We start from the raw sequence: 25,605 nt of genomic DNA, 5'->3' as shown, positions 1-25,605 counted from the left end.
TCAGAGCAGAAACATGCTGTACAAATCCTGTTGATCAGATACCCTGCAGATATCATGGTCTTTATTACAAAAGAGCTACAATAAACTATCAAGACCATTAATCAAAGCTCCGTCTGGGACATGCTGAAACATCTAACTAGGATGATTATTGGAATAATGGCATGGAGTCCAAACCGCCTCCCAGAGCAAAACAAGTAGAGAGAATATTAAAGAGATTAAAGAGAAGCAAAGGTGGAATAAACAGGATTACTAGACAGATGCTACAACACAGATACACACATATCTATCTCACAAGACTAGGCAGCATGAATCCCAAGAATAGTATATCTGTAATCCCTCATGAGCAATTTTGTTTTGTAGTGTCCTAACTTTCAGAATACAAATCTTTTTGTTACATTAGTACAATAAAGCATTTGACTCTAATTGACACAATAGTCTGGTCTACAGAACTGCTTCAGACTGCTGACAGATGGAAAGCAATGATTAAAGCAATTCACAACATAGAAAAGAACAAAATGCTGCTTTGAAGTAGATAATAAAAACACAAAAGCTTTAGTCAGAACAGAATTATAAATCAAGGATGCCGTCTGAGCACAGCATAATTCAACTGTTATATAAATGAGTTGGCGGCAACCGCTCTGCAGTCATCGGCATCACCTGGGCTCACTGTGGGGGACCAAGAAAAAAATGACTTCTATATGCAGACAGCTTTGTCATAGTGTCCCCAACAAGGACTGCAACACATCTGTCCTTTTTTGAAGAAACTGCACAGATGAATTATGAATAACAGACAATAACAGAATAAAAATGAAAAGCTTTGATTTTAAGACTCACACACCATCCAACACATCCTCATACCTAAATGACTGAATAGGTCGATTGCTGACAACACCCAAAATGACATATATCACTGTTGCCAAAGCAACATGTACCTTGCAGCGTACCAGGTCTAGGCAACAAAACTACTTGGTTAGGTTCAGGAAAACATTGTGATTTGTGTTAAAATGACTGTTACTTCTGTTACATCAGTTACAAACGTACCTACATTCCCTAAGTAACTTACCTTTCATTTTGTACATGACTTAGTGAGTTAAAATAACTCACTGTTGACTTCTGGTTCCACCCTGGACATGGAGAGCGGCCTCCTGTAGATGTCGCATGTACAGAACAGACCAACAAAATCACCGAGCTTACAGATTTCATTGCCAGAATATCTGACAGAAGAAAATTATATAGAATAGATGTGAAGAATGTGGATCCAGAGGACGACTGAGCAGGCTGTGGTGCCCGAGCCACACAACCTCCTCTCCACTGTGGTGACAGAAGAGAGCAATGATCCATCCAATTAGTACAGGCAGGGCCTTTGGCAGTGGTTTTGTCAGGTGATTTAGGAGTGTTATGTCCCCAGATTCCTTGTCAGGGTAGATCGCTTTTTTTAATAAATTTGGGGATCAATAGTCCCTGAGGATCTATTAGGGTTTTTTAGTCTGCTCTAGCCGCATCGTGCCAAGTCAAGCCATGATGACATACAGTCACCCTGGTAAAGGAAAGTTAAGATTCTGCTCTACTGCACTCAACTCACAAGTTCAGACCAGCCGTCATTACCAGCCTTATTTTACTGTTAACTGATTGCTGAGTGTATATGGAGATTTTTGATGCCCTCTGTGTGATTTTACATTGATTGAGCTGGCCGCTACACCCTGAGCCTTATAATGGTATACTTTCATACACATATAATACTACTACTTTTTGTATACTCAAAAACTAATCTTTGTTTCTCTTTGTTACCATGAGGAAGGACTTCTTGTTTCATAGCTTTTGATCATAACACGTGGTCTTTATCGACTATTTGTATTCATCATCATGGCATAATCTGCGTAAGTACTGTGTACCTCCACAGTAACATAAACATGGAACCAGATCATTGAGACAAGCTATCTGAAGCTAATAGCTGTGTCAGTGTTACCAGAGGTCTGACCAAGGCACTGCAGGGTGAATAATAATACATAAAGTCTGTTAGGATGATTTAATGGGCTTCGAAATTAGTTTAGGGTTATAAAGAAAAAAAAATTTTTGAAAATATGGCTACTTCTAAACCCATTTTCAAGACCATTGCTTTACTTCTTCCTTCCCCACAATCCCTCAGGCCCAAACAAAAGGACACAGCAGGAAAAGACAAACTGTCCTCTCCCCACAACTGTAATCTGCAGCTCCAAAGCACACCATAAAATCCTGTCAGCTGTCATCATGACTTAAAGTGTTCTGAAACCTCAGCTGCACTGAAAAGTACAAGATGACTTCTTAACTGAAGACGGAACAAAATACTCAACTGAAAGATAAACCAGGGAGAGCTAGAGAAGGTGCGACTGCATTCCTCCTTAGAGTCTTGTCCAGCAGTGCCTGTTCAAAGTGTGCCTGTTCAGGTCGGGACGATTGCTTGGCTGCAGGTATCGCTGCTTGCAGCTTTTTCACAATCATTGATCTGCAGAACCACAGGACTCCTGAAGTTCTAAACGCAGCAGTTCCAGGCCCCAAATTTCAGACATGGCCGAGTTTCAGACAAAGCGATATACTGACCTTTAACTAACTGACAGCTTCCTTGCTTATCCTGTGTCTGGAGAATTGTTTTATACATGTCCTCAGAAATGAATGTTATACATATGCAGGATTGAATGTGCACATGAACCGTAGGGCCAGTGTAGGGGCAGTATGGAGATGTGAGGTCACGGGTCAGTAGGCATCTAAGTAGCAGCAACAATGGTGGAAAGTTTTGAAGACAAGCTAACAGACAGAAGTCCACAATTATTCTTGCCAAAAAAGCTGTCCAAAGATCAATGCCAGTCCAAGACCGTTACATTCATGTACAATGGAAAGGGGTGGAAAAACGGAGTGAGGGCAATTCCAATGGCTTGTTTTGTCCACCAGGCATCAGACGCCTGAGCTGGCGAAAAGCGATTTTATCAATCAGCGGTCTACTGAGACCAGTTTTCCAGAAATTAACACAGTACGTAGGGCTGTCGGAACGAATTCCGGGAGTCAACTATAGTAAAAACAAAGTTGTACTAACAGAATGCTGACATTACCATTCAAATATGTTTGTTTTTTAATGTTTTTTTTTAAATAAAAAATGGCAGCTAACAGAAGCATTTCTTGCCCTTTGCCCTTATTGATGGCAAAATTGAATAACGTGAACACCTCTCTACAACATACCTTAGTTTACCAGCTACCAGTGTGATTCCAAGGATTGCAATGTCAGTGTGTCTGCCAGTCAGTGCACCACTTTAGTCCAGACTAAAATACAATTAGATTCTGTTGTCTTTGGACATAATAATTCATTACAGAGTTTAGGGAAATGTCTTCCATCTCTATAACATTTATGAATAGCTAAAGCTAATTACTATGTAAATTTACTGTTGGTCTCATCACATCCCTCTAACTAAAATTAATATTTTCTTCAGAGAATTTGAAGCTCTTTGAGATCAAAAGTAATCCTCCGATCTCTTCAGATGTAGTTTCTCTGGAATAGAATGTATTACTTTTCCTCAGTAGACTTGTGTTCAGTCTTGATCGGCTGTATTGAAACCTACACTGGTCTGCTTATTGCTGTGCAAAATAAGAGCATGCAGTTAATAACTCTTGAGAGACTGTCGTTTACAGTCATTTAAATGATAGCTAACACTGATATAAAATATCCTAAAGCAAGTCTGCAGCTGCTTCTTGCATTCCTGAGAGCACATAACAACACCTTTTTTCTTTGAAATAGTCAGTTCAATAGGTGATTTTTCAGTTGCACTTACAAATGAGATCATCTATAGTAAAAGGTAGGACGCAGTTCCACATTTGTCTCAGTTTTACATTGCAGGTTACTTGTCAGGGCTTGTGGTTAACCTCATCCTCGCAGTGTCACACTTTGACCAGACTGGTACAGCTGCTGTGTTTCAGAGAAGTGAGGCATCACTCCAAGCAGAGATAGTAAAGATGTTATTTTAACACACGCTGGAGAGTGTATTAACACTTCCGGCTTCTCAGCATCAAGGTAGATTCAAATAACAACAGCATCTCAACGGCAAGTGTCTGTAAATGACTAGAAGGAATAACACCCTTCAGCCTTTCAGTTCTCACTTCCTTTATGCATTAGCAGAATGATTTCATAGTTTACTGGCAATCTCAGTTCCCGGATAAGACTTCTGGTTCTTTGTCCTACTAAATCTGTATATACATGTAATAATATAAGGTGGTTGAATTAAATTCATACACAGTCAGTAAGTGTTAAATACACCTGCAAGGAGGAGTTGATCAATCATTCAGTCATTTACTTGACACTGTGCAGACCAAACGACTGATCAAGAAAATAATGAGTAGATTCATTGATGATGAAAATAACCATGTTCTCAGTGACAGAGTGGTAACTGGGAGGACTGGGAGAAAACCCAGTCAGTCAATATCATTGTGAGCCTTTGTAGGCTAACAATGTCAAACCCTGTACAGAAAAACTCCAGGAAGTCACTGCACTTGGCTGTTTTTCACCAAGAAATAGTTCGATCACCTAACTCCCCCTGAAACCACAAACTCATTTTAACACTTTTGTTTGTATACACTGAAACAAAAAAGATTCTCTACTGGTCAGTTTTAGCTGTGTGCCAAGTTCTTGTCAACTTCAACAGCATTCTGACTTGAAACGTCACAAACTAGCATGGTCCTTCACGGTCCAGGACAGGAAGGCTCTACAGCGGGTGATTAGAACCACCAGAACATCACTGGTACCATCTACAGAGCATCAGTGACATCAGTGAAGTGAGATGTCTGCACAGAGCCCAAAGATACTAAAAGACAACAGCCACCCAGCCACAGTCTGTTCACCCTGCTGCCATCTGACAACAGATACAGAAGTATCTGCTGCTGTACCACCAGACTACAGAGCAGCTTCACTCCTCAGACTGTGACACTCCTCAACTCATCAGCAACACGCCACAAACCATAAAAACTGGAAAAACCCAGCTGTTTCCCCCATCTTCCAGTCAGCTGAAACGTACAGGTGTTCATATTCAATGAATACTTATTTCTCTGAATTGATCACTAAACAGGGTCACAATCGAGAATCCTTTTTAAACCATACATTCTTGGTTTGGTCCCCTGTCTAGCCAGCTAATAGGGAGTGAAGAATGTCTTGATTACTTTAATTGTAGAATAGTGGTGATACAGCAGCACCTAAATACTAAACTTAGAGAGCTTGATGTCACTCACTTTTAACATCAACCCACTTCAGTGAAATCTATCAACCCTGGAACTTCCTGTTGCACTTTTTAAATCGTCCACCTGCCCTTCAGACTGCATTCCCACTTTGGGTTTAAACTCTGTAGACTGTTGGTCCAGATATTTTAGCCATTATTAACTGCTCTCTGTCTCCTGCTATTTTGTGACAATTGATGATTCTATAATTATTTAATCTGACACAGTGACCATCTTGATAGGTATGAACTGTACTGTACACCAGAGAAGCCAAGTTTGGTGGATGACATAAACCTCCCAGATTGTACTGGAGTCCAATCCATTTTAGGGTCAGAGTAATTTTTTATCAGCTTAAAGTCACTACAGGGAACTTTCCTCCTGATTTCTGAAATTTAGGAACACATAACAACATCTTTTTTCTTTGAAATAGTCAGTTCAATAGGTGATTTTTCAGTTGCACTTACAAAATGAGATCATCTATGGTAAAAGATAGGATTCAGTTCCACATTTGTCTCAGTTTTACATTGCAGGTTACTTGTCAGGGCTTGTGGTTAACCTCATCCTCGCAGTGTCACACTTTGACCAGACTGGTACAGCTGCTGTGTTTCAGAGAAGTGAGGCATCACTCCAAGCAGAGATAGTAAAGATGTTATTTTAACACACGCTGGAGAGTGTATTAAAACTTCCGGCTTCTCAGCATCAAGGTAGATTCAAATAACAACAGCATCTCAATGGCAAGTGTCTGTAAATGACTAGGAGAAGGAACAACACCCTTCAGCCTTTCAGTTCTCACTTCCTTTATGCATTAGCAAGGCAAGGCAAGGCAAGGCATCTTTATTTATATAGCGCATTTCATACCAAGGCAACTCAATGTGCTTTACATAAAGACAAAACATAAAAAACAAAAAAAAGGAAGCATAAGACAGAATAAAAACAAACAAAACACTGAAAACAGAGTTAAAAGCAAGAGCAAATAAAAGTAAAATAAAAGAAAATAGATAAAGTTTTAAGTTCTCAGCTATAAGCACGTGAAAAGAGAAATGTTTTTAACCTGGATTTAAAAGTGCTTACAGTTGGGGCTGATCTCAGTTCTGCTGGTAGTTTGTTCCACTTGTGTGCAGCATAGCAGCTAAATGCTGCTTCACCATGTCTGGTCTGAACTCTGAGCTCCACTATCTGACCTGAGTCAGTAGATCTCAGAGCTCTACTGGGTTTGTACTCTACTAACATGTCATTCATGTATTCTGGACCTAAACCATTCAGTGATTTGTAAACCAGTAGCAGAACTTTAAAATCTATTCTGTAGCTGACTGGGAGCCAGTGTAAGGTCTTAAGAACCGGGGTGATGTGATCTGATCTCTTTGTTCTGGTTAAAACTCGAGCTGCAGCGTTCTGAATGAGCTGCAGCTGTTTGATGCTTTTTTGGGGGAGACCAGTCAGAAGACCGTTACAGTAGTCTAGTCTACTGGAGATAAAAGCATGAATCAGCTTCTCCTGATCAGTTTGGGACATAAAACCCTTAATTCTGGATATGTTCTTAAGTTGATAAAAGGCTGATTTGGTGACTGATTTGATATGGCTGTTGAAGGTCAGATCTGAGTCTATCAGCACGCCAAGGTTTCGGACTTGGTCTTTAGTTTCTAGAGACAGTGACTCAAGATGTTTACTGACAGCAACCCTCTTCTCTTTATTTCCAAAAACAATGATCTCAGTTTTTTCTTGATTTAACTGAAGGAAATTTTGGCTCATCCAATTTTTGACTTGCTCTAAACAGTGACATAATGACTCTATTGGACTGCAGTCATCTGGAGACAGTGCAAGATATATCTGTGTGTCATCTGCATAACTATGATAGTTGACATTAGAGTTCTGTAGAATTTGACCCAAAGGCAGCATATACAGGTTAAACAGAAGGGGTCCAAGGACTGACCCCTGAGGAACTCCACACGTCATAGCCACTCGATCGGATTGATAACTACCAATGGTCACAAAATAACTCCGTTCCTCTAAGTAGGACCTGAACCATTTTAGGACTGTCCCGCTGAGTCCTGCCCAGGTTTCCAACCTGTCCAGCAGTATACTGTGATCCACAGTGTCAAACGCAGCACTGAGATCCAACATGACCAGAACTGACACCTTGCCTGAGTCAGTGTTCAGCCTTATGTCATTTAACACTCTAATAAGAGCTGTTTCTGTACTGTGGTGAGGTCGGAAGCCTGATTGAAATTTGTCGAAGAGTCCACTGGAGTTCAAGAAGTTGCTGAGTTGATTAAAAACCACTTTCTCAACGATCTTGGCTATAAAGGCAAGATTTGAGATGGGTCTGTAATTGGTTAAAATGGTAGTATCCAATGTTCTCTTTTTTAAGAGTGGCTTGATGGCAGCTACTTTCAGGGGTTTAGGAAACGTGCCTGATTGAAGTGAGAAATGTATTATTTGTTGCAGATCTGTTTGGACAGAGCTTATAATAGTTTTAAAAAAGTCAGATGGTATTGTGTCAAGACAACATGTCGATGTTTTAAGATGCTGAACTGTTTCTTCTAAGGTTTTTTGGTCAACTGTATTAAACTCTGACATTACCGTTGATTTATTCCTAGGTGATTTTAGGGATTGCATCATTGTATTATTTTGCTGATTTGTGTTGATATTTAGCCTTATGGATTTGATTTTTTCATTGAAGAAGTAAGCAAATTCATTGCATTTTTCTGTGGAAAAGAGTTCTGAAGCTATCTCTTTTGGGGGGGTTGTAAGCTTATCAACCATAGCAAACAGAGCACGAGTGTTGTTGATGTTCTTATTAATCATTTCAGTAAAGTGTTGCTGTCTAGCCTTGAATAACCCATGGTTAAAATTACAAAGACTTTGTTTGTAGAGGTCATGGTGGATTTGAAGTTTAGTTTTTCTCCAAGAATGATTTCATAGTTTACTGGCAATCTCAGTTCCCAGAAAAGACTTCTGATTCTTTGTCTCACTAAATCTGTAGATACATCTAATAATATAAGGTGGTTGAATGTTGTTGAAAATGTAAATTCATACACAGTCAGTAAGTGTTAAATACACCTGCAAGGAGGAGTTGATCAATCATTCAGTCATTTACTTGACACTGTGCAGACTGGCCAAAGATACTAAAAGACAACAGCCACCCAGCTACAGTCTGTTCACCCTGCTGCCGTCTGACAACAGATACAGAAGTATCTGCTGCTGTACCACCAGACTACAGAGCAGCTTCACTCCAGACTGTGAGACTCCTCAACTCATGCTCAACACTCCACAAACCATAAAATCTGGAAAAACCCAGCTGTTTCCCCCTGCTTCCAGTCAGCTGAAACGTGCAGGTGTTCATATTCAATGATGGATAGATGATGGATGACATAAAACTCCCAGATTCTACTGTAGTCCAATCCATTTTAGGCTCAGAGTAATTTTTTATAAGCTTAAAATTACTACGAGGAACTTTTTTTTAGTGGCGCTAGCAAAAGATCTTTACAACAGCAGGCGCTGGTGTCATACAGCTTTTGTCAAAAGTGGCTGCTAGAATCAACAAAAACTGAAATTTCCTCGTAGTCACTTTAAGCTCAAAAATGACAAAACATCGTCAGGAAAGATCATAAAAATATCAAAACAAACCAGAGTGGGGCTTCAAAAAATTGCCCAGATGGAACTGTTAACAGGAGCACTGTTTTGTGCAACATATGAGGCAAGGAATTTTTTAACCATTGGAGAACTACAAGCTTAAAATATCAAATACTGGTATGGCACGTGCAAATTAATTACAATTTATGAATCACATAGCTTGCAATTAGTTACATACATTTTTTAAAATCATTGACAGCTCTAATAAGAATATTGTGTTGTCTGATTGTAGCATATAAAGCATTGCAGAACACATGACTTTTTGGGCCCTATTTTTGTGGAGGCACAACAACCATCACAAAAAGCACTCCAAAGGTTTGGTATATTCCTGACATTGAACTTCCCGTGTGGTATTTTGGTGTCCAGTGCAGCGGATATTTGGGAGTAAAAAAATGTTGACATCAATATATCAGCCTATATTTTTAAATGCATAGAATATATACAATGACATAATATTTATGCAGTAATTCCTCAAACGTGATTATTAGACAGTTGACAAAGACATGTACTTAATGGAGGCAGGAAATTCTACAGTTAAGATTCCACTTTATTGTCCGAAATGACATCAGTGCACCAAAACAGTCAACTTCACCGGGACTTTAATAATTAGAAATTAACCCAAGCCTCTTTTCAGCATTGTAGCATTGGCTCAGAGTTTCCAGACAATGAAACCAGTGACGTGATTGGCTATTTGTCAATCATGACACCCTTCTCTCTGCATTCACCTCTACCCAGCCTGTTTGCACTTTCTCCTGTGTGTTTATTGTGAGCTGTGATGAACATGGCAGCTGCTTGTTCACTTCTCCCTATTTCCTGTTCTGTCTGTTCATCCATGGTCTCTCCCTCCTGCTCTCTCACTCTGTATGTTGACATGCAAAAGCAAAACAATTTACTTGAATGTCAGTGGTGTCATATCTATATATATTCTGTTTTTGTATTCCTGATCCTGACCCTGAGATTATCTTGTCAAAATGTCCTTAATTACCTGTCCTGTTAGCCTTACATAAGTCTGGCTATTTTAAAGCTGTTAGTCGCCAAATAACAATTAATAAAACGGTATGTTTGGTACCTATGAATATACAGGAGATGAATGTGTGTGAACTCCTGCTGTTGCTGTTGTTTTGCGAAGTCGGGACTTCAGCAAACAACCTTCTACTTTCTTGTCTTGTGCCTTTGTAATGTAGCTCCTTTGTGTATGTTGACCTTAGATATGTAGCCTTCTAAGCTAACTCTTCATTACTGTCTAGTTTATTTTAGTTGAAAATGTTACCTGGACCTTTTTTTAAAAAAATACTCTAGTGAGGTTTTCGAATTAAGTAAGTCTTTATGATGTCATCAGCCTAAAGGAAAATCCTCGAACAAAACCCTCAGTTTGAATAAAGTGATTCATCGGATTGATTCATTCGAGCATACGCAGGTACATATTATGATCTCTTTTTGTAACGACTTAAGAAATTTACCATAGAAGAAATAGAAATAGATCTTTTGTATTGTGTCTGTGTATGCTGATGTAAGACCTGCTGCTAGACCACCAAGTCAAGGTGAGTGATTCTGGAGAAAGATAGTTGATTGTTGAGTCGCTTTGACTTGTCGTCAAATACTGACACTGCACAGCGTTCGAATGTTGATTTAGAATTCCATTCTTAATGTTATGAATGCAGCTTTGAACTACTCACTTCAGCCTTAGCCCCTTGGATATCACCATGGAAGCTACCAAAGACACATCTACCTCTTTGTCCTTTAAATTCATCTCGATCCATTCTCTAGGGAGCTACAATGAATATAAGTGTGTAAACACATAAACTGTCTTAGGATGTAAGTTTTGTCTCCCTGGTTTATGGCTGTATGAGGCTAAAAACAGCACTGTTCTCTCCTGAACAAAGCAAATTGTCTGGCTAAAGCTAAGCTACAGTTGTTATATCTTATTGCTTAACAAAAGCATGACTTTATTGTTGGTAACCCTTCAGAAAGCTTCAGTTGAGAGCACATACGCCTCAAGCCCTTACTGTATTTAATATTCAGCAAGTGATTGTTCCATTCAGCAAATCAGTACAATAATGAAGAGCTGTTCTTCGATGGAGCCATTCACTGACTCTGGTATTCCCTGTTTTCCTATGTCTCAGCAGCCCATGGGCATGACTGTTTAATAAGACCTTCTCTGACAGAAGAATGGTTCAGTCATCAACTATTAGTCATGTTCATGTGATGTGTTTGTTTAGACGGCTATTCTAGTCAAGGGTCTTACTCCTGGATAGGTAACGCTGATAAAGTGAGTAAGGGCTGCTGGTCTCAGCCTGAAGGTTTACAAGAATTTGCAACATGTTCTCACTCCCAGCTCCTCAAATAAAGCAGCTCGCTCAATTAAGCTTCAAACTAAGATGCTTTTTTTTTACCCCTCTAGCATCAGTTTTGCACGTGAAGGACTCGATCAAGTTAGGTACAAAAACTACTTGCAAAGTCCGGTTGGAAATGAACCTTGCTGACAAACAGTTCATATACTATGACCTATTATGACTGTTTTCAAACAGTCGCAATTTGCTTGGTTTAGGCACCTAAACTACTTAGTTAGGTTTAGGGAATCAATCACTCCTGTGTTAAAATAACATTTGGGTATGTCACTTACGTATCTTATGCTATGAAATTTACGCAAAGTCAAATTACTTTGGCAATAAAAATCAAAAACAACTCATGTCTGGTGTTATTGGGTTGTGCTTGTGTTTTTCTAGCAGTTGGTTTGTAAAACAAACAGCCACCAGTGGAGCTGATTGTGGAGGTTGTGAGCTACATTATCCCCAGTAAACCTCTTCTGCTGTCATAGCTGCAGTGTCTCTGGGCTAGTTAGGTAGAGAGGACAGGCCAGGTGGCAGACCAGTGGCAACTCAACCCAGCCGCGAAAACCCGGCCTAAACTACAGCTCATATAGCACCGTATCAGAAGTGCAAGAAAAACAGACATAGATAGAGCTACACAACAGTGAGTCAACATTAGGCATTGCAACAGTCTGCCTTGATTGGTGTTCTTTGATGATTTTTTGGTGTGTCTGGACCCTTATTTGTTTTGGCATTTTCCTGACATTAAATCCTAACCCTATTAAATGAATCGCTGATTAGTCAAACCCTAATGCTAAATGGCCTGTAGTTATATTTCCTGTTGTAAAACAGTATTGTCCTTGAAGGATCACACACAAACAGCTTTTGAAAACCATGTAGGGGATCTCTGCAGCAAGATCTGAAAAACAGCCTCCCTGTTGGTTTTCCACGTAGCTCTGACAGTAACATCCCTCCTTTCACTCACCATATGTCTATTTCTTGTTTTGCTTCTCTTCTCCCCTCCCTTTGTGGTTTCTCCTATAGCTTGTTTAACCAAGATATAGGAGCTTTGCTAAACAATCAGAAGCCAAAAGAGAAAAGATCATAGGTATAAAAACACAGTCCTCTACAGTACGTCCACACACAAACACACATGGCTGTGTCCAGCTGTTTATCCTCTCGGCCTTCTCATTAGAGCAAATTTTATCAGCACACCAAAGCCAAGCTGCCTGTCTGCTTTCCTTCTGCCTCGAAGAGAGCCCATTACTTTTATTCTTGGAAGTAGCACAGTGGTTTGACCCCAGCTACACTGTGTGGCTCTGTAGCTGATGCTCTGAGGGAGAGAAAAAGGCTGGGTGTGTTTGTGTAATTATTCAGTATCAGGGCTGCTGATGAGTTGTTCCACATTCACTGGCACTTTTTTAATGAGCATTCATGGTAGACGATAGTGCATCATGCAGTATGTGGCGGAGTGAGGTCTGCACACTTCCTGCCTTACAGAGGTGGAGGTCTGTATCTAGCAGAGCAAATGAAGAAAAATCAACCACAAGAATAATGAGAGTTTGGTGAACTTCATGAAATCATCACATTTTCTGGAGAGTAGTGACTCAACTTGATACCAAATATAATTGGTCATTTTTTTCTTCCATATATGTTCTATTCATTCAAGCAATGTGACATTTCAAAATACACCCGAGAAATGGCCCAATGTTTTCCCCCAAAGAGCCACTAAAAGTATAAAATATCATTCACATTTCAGTTTTGTCATTCTTGTTTTCTCCGTCTCAATTCCACCAACGGTCGTTTGTTTTGCTACAGATCAAGTACAGAAATGGAGTTATACAGCCGGACTGGAAACGCACAGTCTTCCCCGTCGCCACAGGCTTCACCATCAACACTGAATACCTGACCTGATACACCCTGACCCGAGTATGAAAAGTTACTCTGCAGACACAGACGCTGATATACCGATCACAGAATATAAACTGTACATTAACGCAGCACTAAAGAATCTTTCAATACCGGGGCTTCTGTTTACTATTTTATTACTGAGGCAAGTGGCTTGATGTTGCTACTTTGCACATCTATTTGCAGTGCAACAAAACAAAGTTAAACTGCAATGGCCATATGAAATGTTTATTGAAAAGAAATATAAACACTGTAGACCCCAACCTGAAGTATGCAGATGAACACTGGCCTAAACTTAGCCTGATAGCCTGACAGCTTCTATCGATATTCAAGATTCAACATGAATTCAATTGTCATTATGCAATATTACGAAATAATAAAGTATGAACAAAAAACTATTTATGATGAAGTGTTGAGGATGAGTTGAGGAGTGTCACAGTCTGAGGAGTGAAGCTGCTCTGTAGTCTGGTGGTACAGCAGCAGATACTTCTGTATCTGTTGTCAGATGGCAGCAGGGTGAACAGACTGTGGCTGGGTGGCTGTTGTCTTTTAGTATCTTTGTAGTCCTTCAAGCCAGGGTTGCTGAAGTTAGAGACCATTTCGGTGATCACACACTAATCAGTGTCTGCTGTGTTTCTCCAGATCCATGAAAGATGATTTATCATATACTGTGGGCGGTCACTCTGGGGGAACATTTCACCAGTGTTTGCTAACCTTCAAGGTTTTCAGAGTTAATCTCACCCTTTGCTGGTTTTTAATTAAGCCATAGGAGATATTTGACTGTGATCTTAGTCTCTCCACCATCCTTCCAGCTCGAAAAACAGTCACCTGCCATGAAAAGCAATCAGCTTTTTCTCCTTTCTCCCTTTGATGAAAATGCTGTGTAAATACTGTCCTGAATAAGATGGAGTTGGATTTCACACACTGCTGTCTATCCACCAGCTTCAATCGAATTAACTTTAGAGGACTGCCACGTAAGACAGTCTTTTTATATTGCAGAGCAAATTGTCTGCAGTAAAATGGGTGAGAAAGCTGGATTATGTTCCATTACGATCTCCCTCAATGAATAATACAATAGGGCCCCCGGGACCAAATGGAGATTGGGCTCATCTTTTCATGTCAGTCTTCCATTTGCCCATTTCTGCTCATGGATCTGTTGCCAGAATGCATCTCCTGCCTGGTCAGTAATTCAGCCACAGACAGGCAGAATAGGCCAGAAGTCCTCATGGTACCACTGATCTATACATCTGTAACACTCAAGCGTCCAGGGACATCTTGGCATTTGACAACCGACTCCTTCATCGCCAGGCATGACAACTGTCACCTTTTCTCTTCCAGGCTAAAATCGAGCCAATGCATTTTTGTTGTAAGGTGACCTTTTAGAAGAAATCAAACAATGATCTCCTTTCTTTTTCTTTTCTGGCCCTCTGCAAGCTGTCTTTCAGTCAAGCAGCAACAAAAGTGCAGATAAAGAAAAGTTTTGTTGCACCAGATAAGAATTTGCATGAGATAAGTAACTACGAGATGAATCACATTTGATACAATCACAGTGAAGGCACTGGGATATTTTTCTTCCTTCTGTCTCTTTCTGTTATCAATGCCCAACTCCATCAACATGAAAGACTCCGGTCCTGCTGATCCAACATTTCATTTGGAGGAGATTATGCTTTTTGCAATCAGCCTTGGCAATATCAAGAAATCATACAGGGATGTCAGCAAGCAAAGAAAGAAGTTATGAATATCATTGAAGCTTTGTCTGACTTTGCATTTTCTTCAAAGCAGAGAGCTTCAGTAGGCGAGTGTAGAATGAGATAGAATGAGGTCTCACACATCAGGCAAATGCTGTCATTACTCTGAGATTTCATGGTAATAGTGAATGGGCTCACCGGTTTCTGTCAGACATATTTAAAGAGGTTGTGTGTTGTCTGTTTAGTTTACTTGTACTTGTTATCACCCATACTACCTTTAGCGTGCAAAGAGAGCCAATGGGCAGAGGAAAGTCTAACATTCGGGCCATATTTTAATCGTGCAAGCATGACAACAAGCTGCAGCAGGTGCAGAAGTGCTAGGTGGAGTGGAATATAGATCGGAAGGTGTGGTGATTAATAAACACACTCTCAGCCTGTCTCATCACTCTCCCAGCTTAGCCATATTTGAGGAGAGCATCATGGCAAAAAAGAACCACAAATCTACATCCAGAAGTGGATTTTTTTAACAGTGATAGTTTGACCAGATGTAGTGGGTATAAAGCCATCAGCCAACAATTTCAGTTGTCGGTCCCCCCCCCTCCCACACTACCTGCATGTTGCTGTTTTTAAAATCCCTGTTTCTAGGTGAAACAACAACATACGAGCTAGCAACTCGTGCTAAAAATAACCAATATCCTCACCCTAACCTGGTTGCTAACAGTACAAACATGCTGGCAATCGTTACCTTTTCTTTTGCAGGTAATTTGCCATTTAATTCCACAGCTCGCCTCCACACGGCCAAAATGTGTGATACACCACCACCTACTTAATTCTGTGTAGCCTGATCTTTTTCTGCAACTGTGCAGAGGCTTAAACAGGATAACAGACATGCAAAAGAAAAACCATTTGAATATTGATTTAAAACTAGAATAGTCAATATCATGATTGAAGCTTAAAAAAATGTACGTATTCAGTACAGCTCTAATTCTAATTCAGTAAACTCAAACACATACAATGTTGTTTTGAATCCTGAGGTGAACCACACTGCGATTACCTCTGCACAAGAAGCAGCTCAGTAAATGTCCTTTGTTACTGCTAGACAACCACCCAGTCAGCTGCTGTCAATCACAAGCTATCTAATGACATTAGCCAATGTCATCAGCTAATATCATTAGCTGACTAAAGAAGAAAAAAAACTGCCTCTGTGTCCCTGCATGATGCTGTTTATTATTTCACAACAGTATCTGATTATAAAACAAGCCTGAGCAGGAACAATTACTGCCAACTTGGCCTTTATTTTCTCCATTTGGTTACGGTGGATATAATAGTACTTTCACCCAACTGGACAGCAACATCAAAATGGATAAACACAGGGTTCCCAGAGCGTTAAATGGTCAATGAAAGAGATCAGAAAAAGGGAACTTAAATTTGCCAACGACTTGCTCTATAAGGTTCTAGCCCCAGACTCATTTTCTATGTTCTGTCCTTTTGTTTATCTGCTGCTGCTAAGACCTAAATTACACAGGGATAATTAAAGCTCAATCTTATCTAATCACCTGCCAACAATTTTCTCTCTTCTTCTCTTTTTCTCTCCCAGGGAGCTTTTAGGTCCCGACTTTACCGAGACCTACTACACAGAAGATGATCTGCCAGTGACTGTGACCAATAGCAATTACACTGTGAGTATGGAGCAGCAGGTTAAAATAAGGCTGCAGAAAGCTCTTTTTCTTCTCCCCCTCTTTTTGTGATATCTACTTACTGGCACACTCGTTCATTAAGTTCTCGGTCCATCCTCATTTTATTTATTATGTGGACATTTGTTGACTCCAGTCATTTCTTAATCCTAAACTATACCTTACTTAAACCACTTACACACTGAACTGCATGAGAGTGTTTTAATGTTTACCCTACTTCGTGTGTCCACATGCAGCCACTTCAGTATGGTATTCACATCAGCTCGCAGGCTTAAAACCTTTCGTATGTGTATGCATGTATGTGATTTGGCATTTAATGTGAAATTTAAGGACGTTATAAAAGATTGTATACTTCTGTTCAAAAAAGACAAAAAAACGACAAAAAAGGCAAAAAAGAAATTGCAGCATTAATATTTTTTTCTCACAAAACTCAAACAATGTCACTTTTATGGTATTATAAGTATTTGACTGCCAATATTGAAATAAAACAAAATGCCAAAATGCGAATTACCACAAAGACTCGAAAATTTAACGGTAAATTAAGTGTTGTGAGTTATTTTAGAGTTGGATAATCACTTAATTGTTGCTTATTTCTAGAAAATGAAATATTTTAATATGGCAGGATTCTCAGGCTACCTTTGTGAAATGCATCAGAGTCAATCTTTTAAAAAATTATCTGGGGTAAAATATATTTTATTCTAATTTTCATTGTAAATGAAATCATGGGATTCACATTAAAATGCAAAAGTCCAGTCTGCCATATAACTGTCATGATTATATTGCCTTACATTGTCTTTCAAATACAATAATGTAAATAAAAAGTCGTTTTCACATTAAATTAATGAACAGTACATCAACACCCTTAATCACATGCATTGACTAAAATTAAAGCATGGCTTTATTAGATATTCTTCAAACTTAATTAAAAGTATTGGGAAATGGAATTTAGTCCAACAACTCCTTCGTAGAGATCAGCAAAGTCAGTGCGTGTTGTTGCTACAGAAAGGAAAAGTCAAGCCATGTTTTCTTTACATTCTGTGAAGGTGATGGCTGTTTGAAAGGAGGAGAAGGAGAAATATGTTTCACTTTGTTAAGGTCACATTCACACTTCTAGTGTGGTTCAACTGTTTTTAAAGAATAAAGAGTACGGTGTTGCATGTGGCCTCTGGTAAGTTTTGTGTTCATGCGGACTCATCACTACATAACCAAGAGGGGCACTTATGGAGTCCAGAGAATCCTTTGTTGAAACATTTTCTGTAGGAAATCACTAACTAAAGTATAGCTTGGTAGAAAATTCACAAAGTAAGAAAATTCCAGCAGCTCATACTGTAATAAAATAACCCCAGAGTGCTTTGAACACTGAAGATTGAAGTCATACACTATAAAAAATGGATTTTGTCTTTAATCATTTTTCTTATGACCACACGGGAGATGTCATAGTGGTGCGAGGGCCGTTGCTATAAGTAATGTATAAATTATGAAGCACTTTATTAACGCTGTCGGCCATGTGTCAGACAGGCTGTGTGTGGCCTTTTTGGAAGCAGGGCTTGTCAGCCGCGATGAAAGTGTGTTCAAGGAAATAGAAGTTTGATGAAAGACTGAGAACTGCTGACAGAGCCCAAACCGGCATCATGCTGCTTACTTTCAATTCTGAAACATGCCCATACACACACCTGCACAGCACAACATTAAAAACAGCTTCAATAGAAAGACATGATAACAACAGACACACTAATGTATATAAATACATGTAAAACTGGTGTGACAGATGTGTGCAATACTATAACTGAATACACTTTAATATACACACAGACAAACGCACTGTATCCATAAAACACATTGACCCATTAAAATATGCACAAACACACACACTTACACACATATGCCGCATACTCACACAATAACACATCATCTCAGTCATGGATAATACACACACACATGCACACACACACACACACACAAACATTAATACCATTTTGCACGCATGCTGACAGTGTCAAATGGCCTAACTGAGCAACATGAAGAACAACACACAGATTGCAGCTGGAGCATTACATTTGTATGTGGCATTTAGTTATATGTTGTGTAATGGTGCAAGTTACACCAGTGTATATCACAAAAGTCTGAAATCTTCGTATATGTACTATTAACAAACAAGCATCTCCCAGCAGGTCACATTTTGATGAAATAGTGAAAGGGGAACTTTATAATACAGAGCAAAACGAGGCTGTCAGATATATAAAGCCCTCAAATCTTCTGGCATGGCAGAAAGGGGAGCGTTTTTGTTTCCCCTCAAAACGTGAATTTAAGTTTATTTTTAATGTTAAACATACAAACATGGACCAATAATGTTTAAAAAAATCCATGTGGAAATGTAATTTTTAATATGGTAGATTTGCAGCATCTTATTCCCTGCTGTTTTGACACAAGGGTCCAAAGCCTGTTGTTGTTGTTGTTAAATTACTCTTTAAGACTATCAGGTATGCAATGTGTGTGTCACATTTTGATGGTAAAATGGTTTTTTTGCTCTTTTTCTCAAATAATCTTCCTTTACTCAGAAAACTCTTTACTCTTTATGCAGTGACATCTTCTGAATGTTTTAACTTCAAATCAGCATGAACACCAAAATACTTTTGAGGTCATTGTCTCGAGATTTAAAATTCAGAAAAATAAACTTTTGATGATTATGACTTTGGTCTTTCATCAACAGTATCACAATCCCCTTGATGCAACACCCATTGATGTCACTTGATTTCCATCTTTAAAGACTCAAGTTATCAGGATCTTTGCAGACTTCTCGCATCTCAAGAGTTTTTGATGATTAGAGGTGGTTGAGCACCCTGATTGGCCCTTTGATCACTCTGACTGTTAAGTGCTACATCATAGGAACCAAAATCCACCCATTTGTAATCAGTAGACTATTGGCTGCAGTGCTGCACGCCCGGTTATGCCAGCTTTTGCTTAGTTAAATGAATAACTTCTTCAAACAAATCACAGTCAATTCAAATTCAATGGTTAGTTTAGGTTTCAGGTCAGTGACACTGACTCCAACCCCTTGATTCCAGGGGGCACTTTTCTGTTACCTGCTGTGTGCTACGCTGTTTTGTTCCGTCCTCCACACAACTTCATATCCCTCTGGGATATCTGCTGTGGTTGTGTGGGCTACGTAGCTGAACCGTTTTATTATTTCTCTGTCTTAAGTGTGTTTATTGTTAATATTTCTGACTTTGTTGTGCTGTAGATCCAGAGTTTGCACAGAGTTTTTTTATTTTGAGAGTTGACTGGATACACCATGCCATTCTGCTGTCTGACTTCCTGTCTGGCTCCATCTGCTCTGTGCAGATTGATGCGGCTGCGGTCCACTTCCATCAAAAATAGAATTTGTGCGTACTCTCCGTGGAGCAGAGCAGGGAGCTGGGACGCTGCTGAAACATACCATGGCGCAGCCGGTGAAAACACGAGCATTGACTAGAACGGCCACGATCAGTTCCGCAGCCTGGTGGAATCTGGGGGTTGGGTTGACACTGCAGTTACCCCTAACTCAAAGCATGGTCTTTTCCCAAACCTAACCAAGTAGTTTTGGTGCCTAAACCTAACCAAACTGCTTATGATACAGTCTAAAAGTCATAATGTGTCATAATATGTGAGATGTTTATAAGCAAGCTTTATTTTGAAAGTCTTAACAGGACGTTATATGTATTATTGCTAACACGACCGCAGATCCATTCATGTGCACAACTGAGGCTCGAGGGTCAGGTAGAGCGTTATAGTTGTGAGGACACTGATGCCTTTGTACTTGTGTTATTTTTAGTATTACATGACCTAAACTGAAAACAGGTTGAGCTATAACTGACTGCTATCTGCCCAAAAAATCTCATTCCACCATCATGTGACAAGTGTTTTGTGGCTCTCTTGCTGATGATGGATAGGTGGCATGACCTGCAAAACACACAAACAAAGGGACAACGTTTTAGATAAAAATGAAACAAAGAGCACAATGCAACACATTGTGAGAGTTGCAGTGATATCCGCCAAAAGAAACATCAGTTTTATTAAAAACAGTGCATGTGTTACAACATCTGCCTCAAGTTAAGATCAGTTTGCATGACGTGAACATTCTCAAGTTGATTCTGCTTGTATTGTGGTTCATAGAGCCTGACCGTCTCACCTCACTAGCCTCGTCCACACCACAGAGAATAAATTGAGGCTTTGCTCTGTGGTTAAGGTTGTAGCAGAAGACAGTCTGTCCTTTCATCAGAATATAAACTGATAAAGACAGTCTTCCCACACTGTACATGTTTCTTATTTTAGAAACAATTAATTTGCTGTGATAATTAGTTAGTTGAATTCAAACTGCAAACTGAAGATTACATCTTGTACTAAACTCTTAGTTTAGTCCAAAGACCAAAGACTAAAGGATGCCTTCAGTTCATTCAGTTTCCCTGCAAGTCTGAGCAAACCAAAGCTGGTGCAAATACCCAAAGGAAGCCTCTTTGTTGGACATGGTTCAGTAAGGTTAAACACTTCTACTCTAAATCTAGTTTTAGGTGACTGTTGTTATTGATTTTTTCAATAGTGATGATGATATATTGGACAGATAAACAGGAATATGTTTGCAGTTGTTGACCCTGAGGGCTGGGAGACAGTGTGAGGGCTTGGTGAGCTGGCGTTCAATGTCAGATTATGTTTCTATTAGAGGTCGCCAATAGGACCTTCTACAAACTGTTGTTATTGTCTGAACTTGGATCCGATGGTTGCTGATGGCTGCGCAGCCTCCACTGACCACGCGGGGGAGTATGTCACAATTTTACATGGAGGATACTCTGAGTCAATCATCATCATTTGAGGGCCACCTCTGCTGAAAATATCTAAATCCTCTTAATCTAAAGTAAACAAACTGACAAGACAGGTAACTGCTGTACGTTAACGTTATATATGCAGCAGTCATACATGCGCAACAAAATTTAATTAATGTCGTGTTTTTCTCCTACGTTACATCAGTGTGTGGCATTCACACTAGTCTCACATAGCCAGACCTCTCTCATCTGACCCGTTTTCAGTTTCTCTAGTCTTGAATATATAACACACCATCACCTTGTCCACAATAGGGACAGGGCACTGAAGGCAGCCAGGTAGGCAGATCTGTAGATAAAAAAGGCAGCGGTACAGTGAGGCAACTGCCCAATGAAAACGTCAACCTACTAACTTCAACCAAACTAATTTGGCATTTGACAACACATTTTTAGATTTAACCTCTGCAACCAAAGTTTAACTTCCAAAAGGATTTTTATCATGTTTAAAATGCTCAGGAGTCATCAGTAGCACAGGTAAATTACCCAAGATAAGACCATGGAGGACGTTAACCAGTCGGTCACCTTCAGAGCCATCCTGCTAACTTCCTTAAAGACCAGCTTATCTTGTCTGCCTTGTGGGTCATCCTATCTCTAAAAGTGTCGAAGCATATTTTGAAGTGGCCGTTGTTGTGATAAAATGAACACATATTTTAATCTAACAGTTTGCTGAGGTAGTACATATGTGCAAAATACAGGGGGTCCGAGACCTCCTAATTATACATGTGACCCACTCGAAGACATCACAGTAAAATTTGTGGTGTCCCAAAATGTACATATCCAAAATCTATTCTTTTTGAAATACTGAAAGGTGAGGAGCAACACAGGAAATGTTACTGATAGATCCACTTCTGGAGACAGAATTAATTTAGATATAATCAGACAGCATGAAAAATTTGAATGTAGTATAGTATTTCACACACTACCATAAATAATACAATATTACATGTCCAAGAGAAAACAAGTAAAGACAAAAACAAGAGACTGAGATGTGTGTTGACAGCCTCTGTAGTTTGAGTGTCCTCCAGAGTTATACGTTAGAATAACCTGCACACATATTCACTGTACCAACTGTCTGTGTATGTGACATGGACAGATAGCAGGTTATTCCCCACACAGTTCAAACTAGACTTGGCGGGGCCAGTCCCTTGGATTGCATCCACATCACATCCATGTTACCAGACTAATCTCTGAGCGTTGGCAGGGACAGCTCTCACTGACAGCTGATCTGTATGTTGGCTCTGACGGGGCACTCACCGCTGCAGCTGCTGTTCAAATGAAAGAGCTCATTTCACTCTCTGATAAGCTGACAGAGTATTTTGAGCAGTCAGAAATCAACATGCAGGCTTAATTTAAACCCTGTGGTGATAAATCTCTTTTCAACATTAACTGTAGGTCTTTAGGCCCACAGGCAGAGCTGCTTCTGAAAATCATGAAAGGCATGATACCTTTGTGCTTTAAAGTAGAAAATGTTTAATTTCATGTGTCTTTTTCTTTCTCTTCCTTTTGTTCTTACATTGTACAAGTTATGTAAGTTAGGTAACTCATTTTAGAGTATTAAAAGTCATTTGTTTACTCAGCCTCTCTTTATCCCAGAGAAATGAACTGAAATCTGAGGTTTCACATTTACTCCTGGCCTTGAGTTTACAGTCCATTGGGGGTATACCGGTACACAAAAAGTTTGGTATATACTCAGTTTTGTGGGTAAAGTCTCAAAAAAAAATCTTTAAAGATGCCGTTTTTGTTACTTATTTTGAAAAATGTTATGGTTGTTCATTGGCCGTTCTCACTGTCACATTATGGCATTCATCCCTTTGTTATGAAAATGACCAAATACATTTTCCCTTGATTACCTGCCATCTCCCACTCTACATACCCTAGTCCTAAAAGTAGGAAAACAGTCAGATGGTGTTCACACCATTCCATCTATAAGCACATTCAGACCAAAAAGGGCAGGTGCTGAGTTGAAAATGAACAAAACAAGAAGCAAAAAGACGGGCCGCACACTGCAGGGCTCCAATATCCACTTATTTAATGCACCAAAGTAGTGATGCTGCTCTTCATCAATCAGACTACAGTGACATTGCAGAATGCCCAAGTGTGATGTAAAGCACTGTTGCTTCAAATGGTACTACTTTGGTGCATTAAATAAAGGATTATGAAGCCCTGCAGTGTGCGAGCCAACCTTTTGTTTCCAGATAAAGAAATATACACTTAAAAGTGACCGGAAACAAGCATTTCAAAAGGTGATTTGCCCCTAAAACGTTACCTGGGGACATTTCCCTGGACCCGCCCACTTTTTCTAGGTTTTACCTGCCCACGTTTGTTACAGAAAGAGTAACATCAGAGGAGGTGCTTAACTTTAGATACTTCAGGTATATGAGGGGACTCCACTTTAATGTTCTGCACACTCAATCCTGTTCACCTGGCCTGCAAATTGATTTGTATTTTTTAAGATGACCCCTGTAGTGATGGACACCTCTGATCTAGAGGCTAACTCAGCTAGCATGGTTAAGCGAAGTAACTGTCCGACAGGGTTAGGGTTAGGGTTACATAATCATGTTACTAAATGTATGAAGCTAATTCAGCGGTGGTTTGGTTAACAGGGGCAAACAGAACCAAAGGAAGCCAGTACAAATGTCAGCGCCCTGTAAACAGTGGTTCAGGATGGGTACTTGAACTGTTACACTCCTACAGTTCTGTGTGGTTAGTTGGGTGAAAGAATACAAATGGTTGTATATTGTATTGTATGACTTCCACTAACATTTGTGTTATAATGTAGCAGCTTTAAGGAAATAATAGAGGGAAACAAAATAACAGATCAGCTGTCATGTGACATCCAAACTCTGACAAAGAAGTGCACAGCAGTGTGTTTTATCATGACGTATGATGCTGCTTGTGAAGGCAATATGGAAATACTTGCTCTGTAGGATAACAAGACTCCTGCAGTGAGTCACCCCAGCACCACCTGAACTGCTTTGAACTCACACATATCACACACCTGTGCAGCCTGCCTTCTTAATATTACAGTTCCTCGAGTTCTGCTTCTTTTGTCTGTCTGGTAAATATATTTCTAGTCCTCATCATGATGAGTGAGTGGCCCAAGCTCCAGTCTTCATATACACACCATCACACTGCAAGGAGCTTTGCATATCCTTATTGATTCATCATACTCATTGTTCGGATACAATGAGCAGTGTTTTTACCGGCAGCTGTAGTCATGAAACGGGAGCACGTGGCCGGCTTTAGGGACACAAACACTGCTGAGTCAATCCAGCAGATCAATTCATTGTTGGCTGCACCGGAGGCGTGTCTGCATAATCTGCATCATCATAGCTTTTTAAAGCTTTCTCCCACATGAAATATGAAGCACTGACTTCCCTTCTGTTCTCTTGCAGGATCACTGTTTCTACCATGGCCATGTGAGAGGACATCCAGAGTCCTGGGTGGCTCTCAGCACATGCTCAGGAGTCAGGTACAGGAAACAAGATTTAATGTGTTTTTGTTACTTATGTTACCACTTTGAGTAAAGCTGCACTGACTTCACTTGGAGAAATTGCAGTTGGACACATAGGCTACTGTATTCAGTCTAGTGGGAGGACAGTAAACTAGTTAAATGAGACAGACACATCACACTGTTTCCTCTGGATGGTTTAAAGGTTCAGTGTGTAGGATTTAGGAGAATTTAGGCAGAAATGGAAAATAATATTGGCAGTGCTGGTTAAACTTTCAGAATAAAGGCACCAAAACTACTTGGTTCCAACCACAGTAACAGAAGTGTCTGGTTATAATGGCTGCACTGTACACTTCCACTAACATGATTGGATTTAACTTAACCTGAACATCACATGTCAACGTTTTTTTCTATGTAAGAAAAATATGTTTTTTAAATGTTTTATTAACTATTGGATGTCATTCTAATCAATATGATAGGGGCTCTGCATTACATATTGATCTTATAGTAATAGACATCCATGATATAAGTAGGAAAGCATGTACTTTACTACAATTCTTCAGCTTCAGTATTTGCCTCAAAAGTTAAAAATGGTCTCCAGGTGGCAGAGAAGCGTGTAGCTGATCCCTCGATGAAACAGCAGATCTTCTCTAATTGTAATTATTACATAACAACTTTAATCCAGCGTCCATATGTTGGAGGTGAAGAGCCCTTCCATTTACATTAGATGAGCCTTCTGGTCAGAAGTGAGAAACAACCTCCGGGTCTCTGCTTGGGTTCACATCCAGAGGAGCTGCTGCAAATATTGCCATGTACATTGATGGAGCATTGGACTGTCAT

The 25,605-nt window shown here is 39.7% G+C and overlaps 1 protein-coding gene across 1 annotated transcript in view; it reads left to right on the top strand.

The window, feature by feature from the left end:
* adam19a (ADAM metallopeptidase domain 19a) overlaps positions 1–25,605 on the top strand; it is a 197,598-nt gene that overhangs the window by 109,031 nt on the left and 62,962 nt on the right. Inside the window, exons 4-5 of the mRNA XM_073474423.1 lie at positions 16,365–16,446; positions 24,710–24,786. Coding sequence (XP_073330524.1) covers positions 16,365–16,446; positions 24,710–24,786 — 159 coding nt within the window. The remainder of the gene's footprint in view (positions 1–16,364; positions 16,447–24,709; positions 24,787–25,605) is intronic.

The sequence above is a fragment of the Pagrus major genome, chromosome 10, assembly GCF_040436345.1.
Source record: "Pagrus major chromosome 10, Pma_NU_1.0".
NCBI lineage: Eukaryota > Metazoa > Chordata > Actinopteri > Spariformes > Sparidae > Pagrus > Pagrus major.
This window is presented reverse-complemented; position numbering and strand designations above follow the sequence as displayed.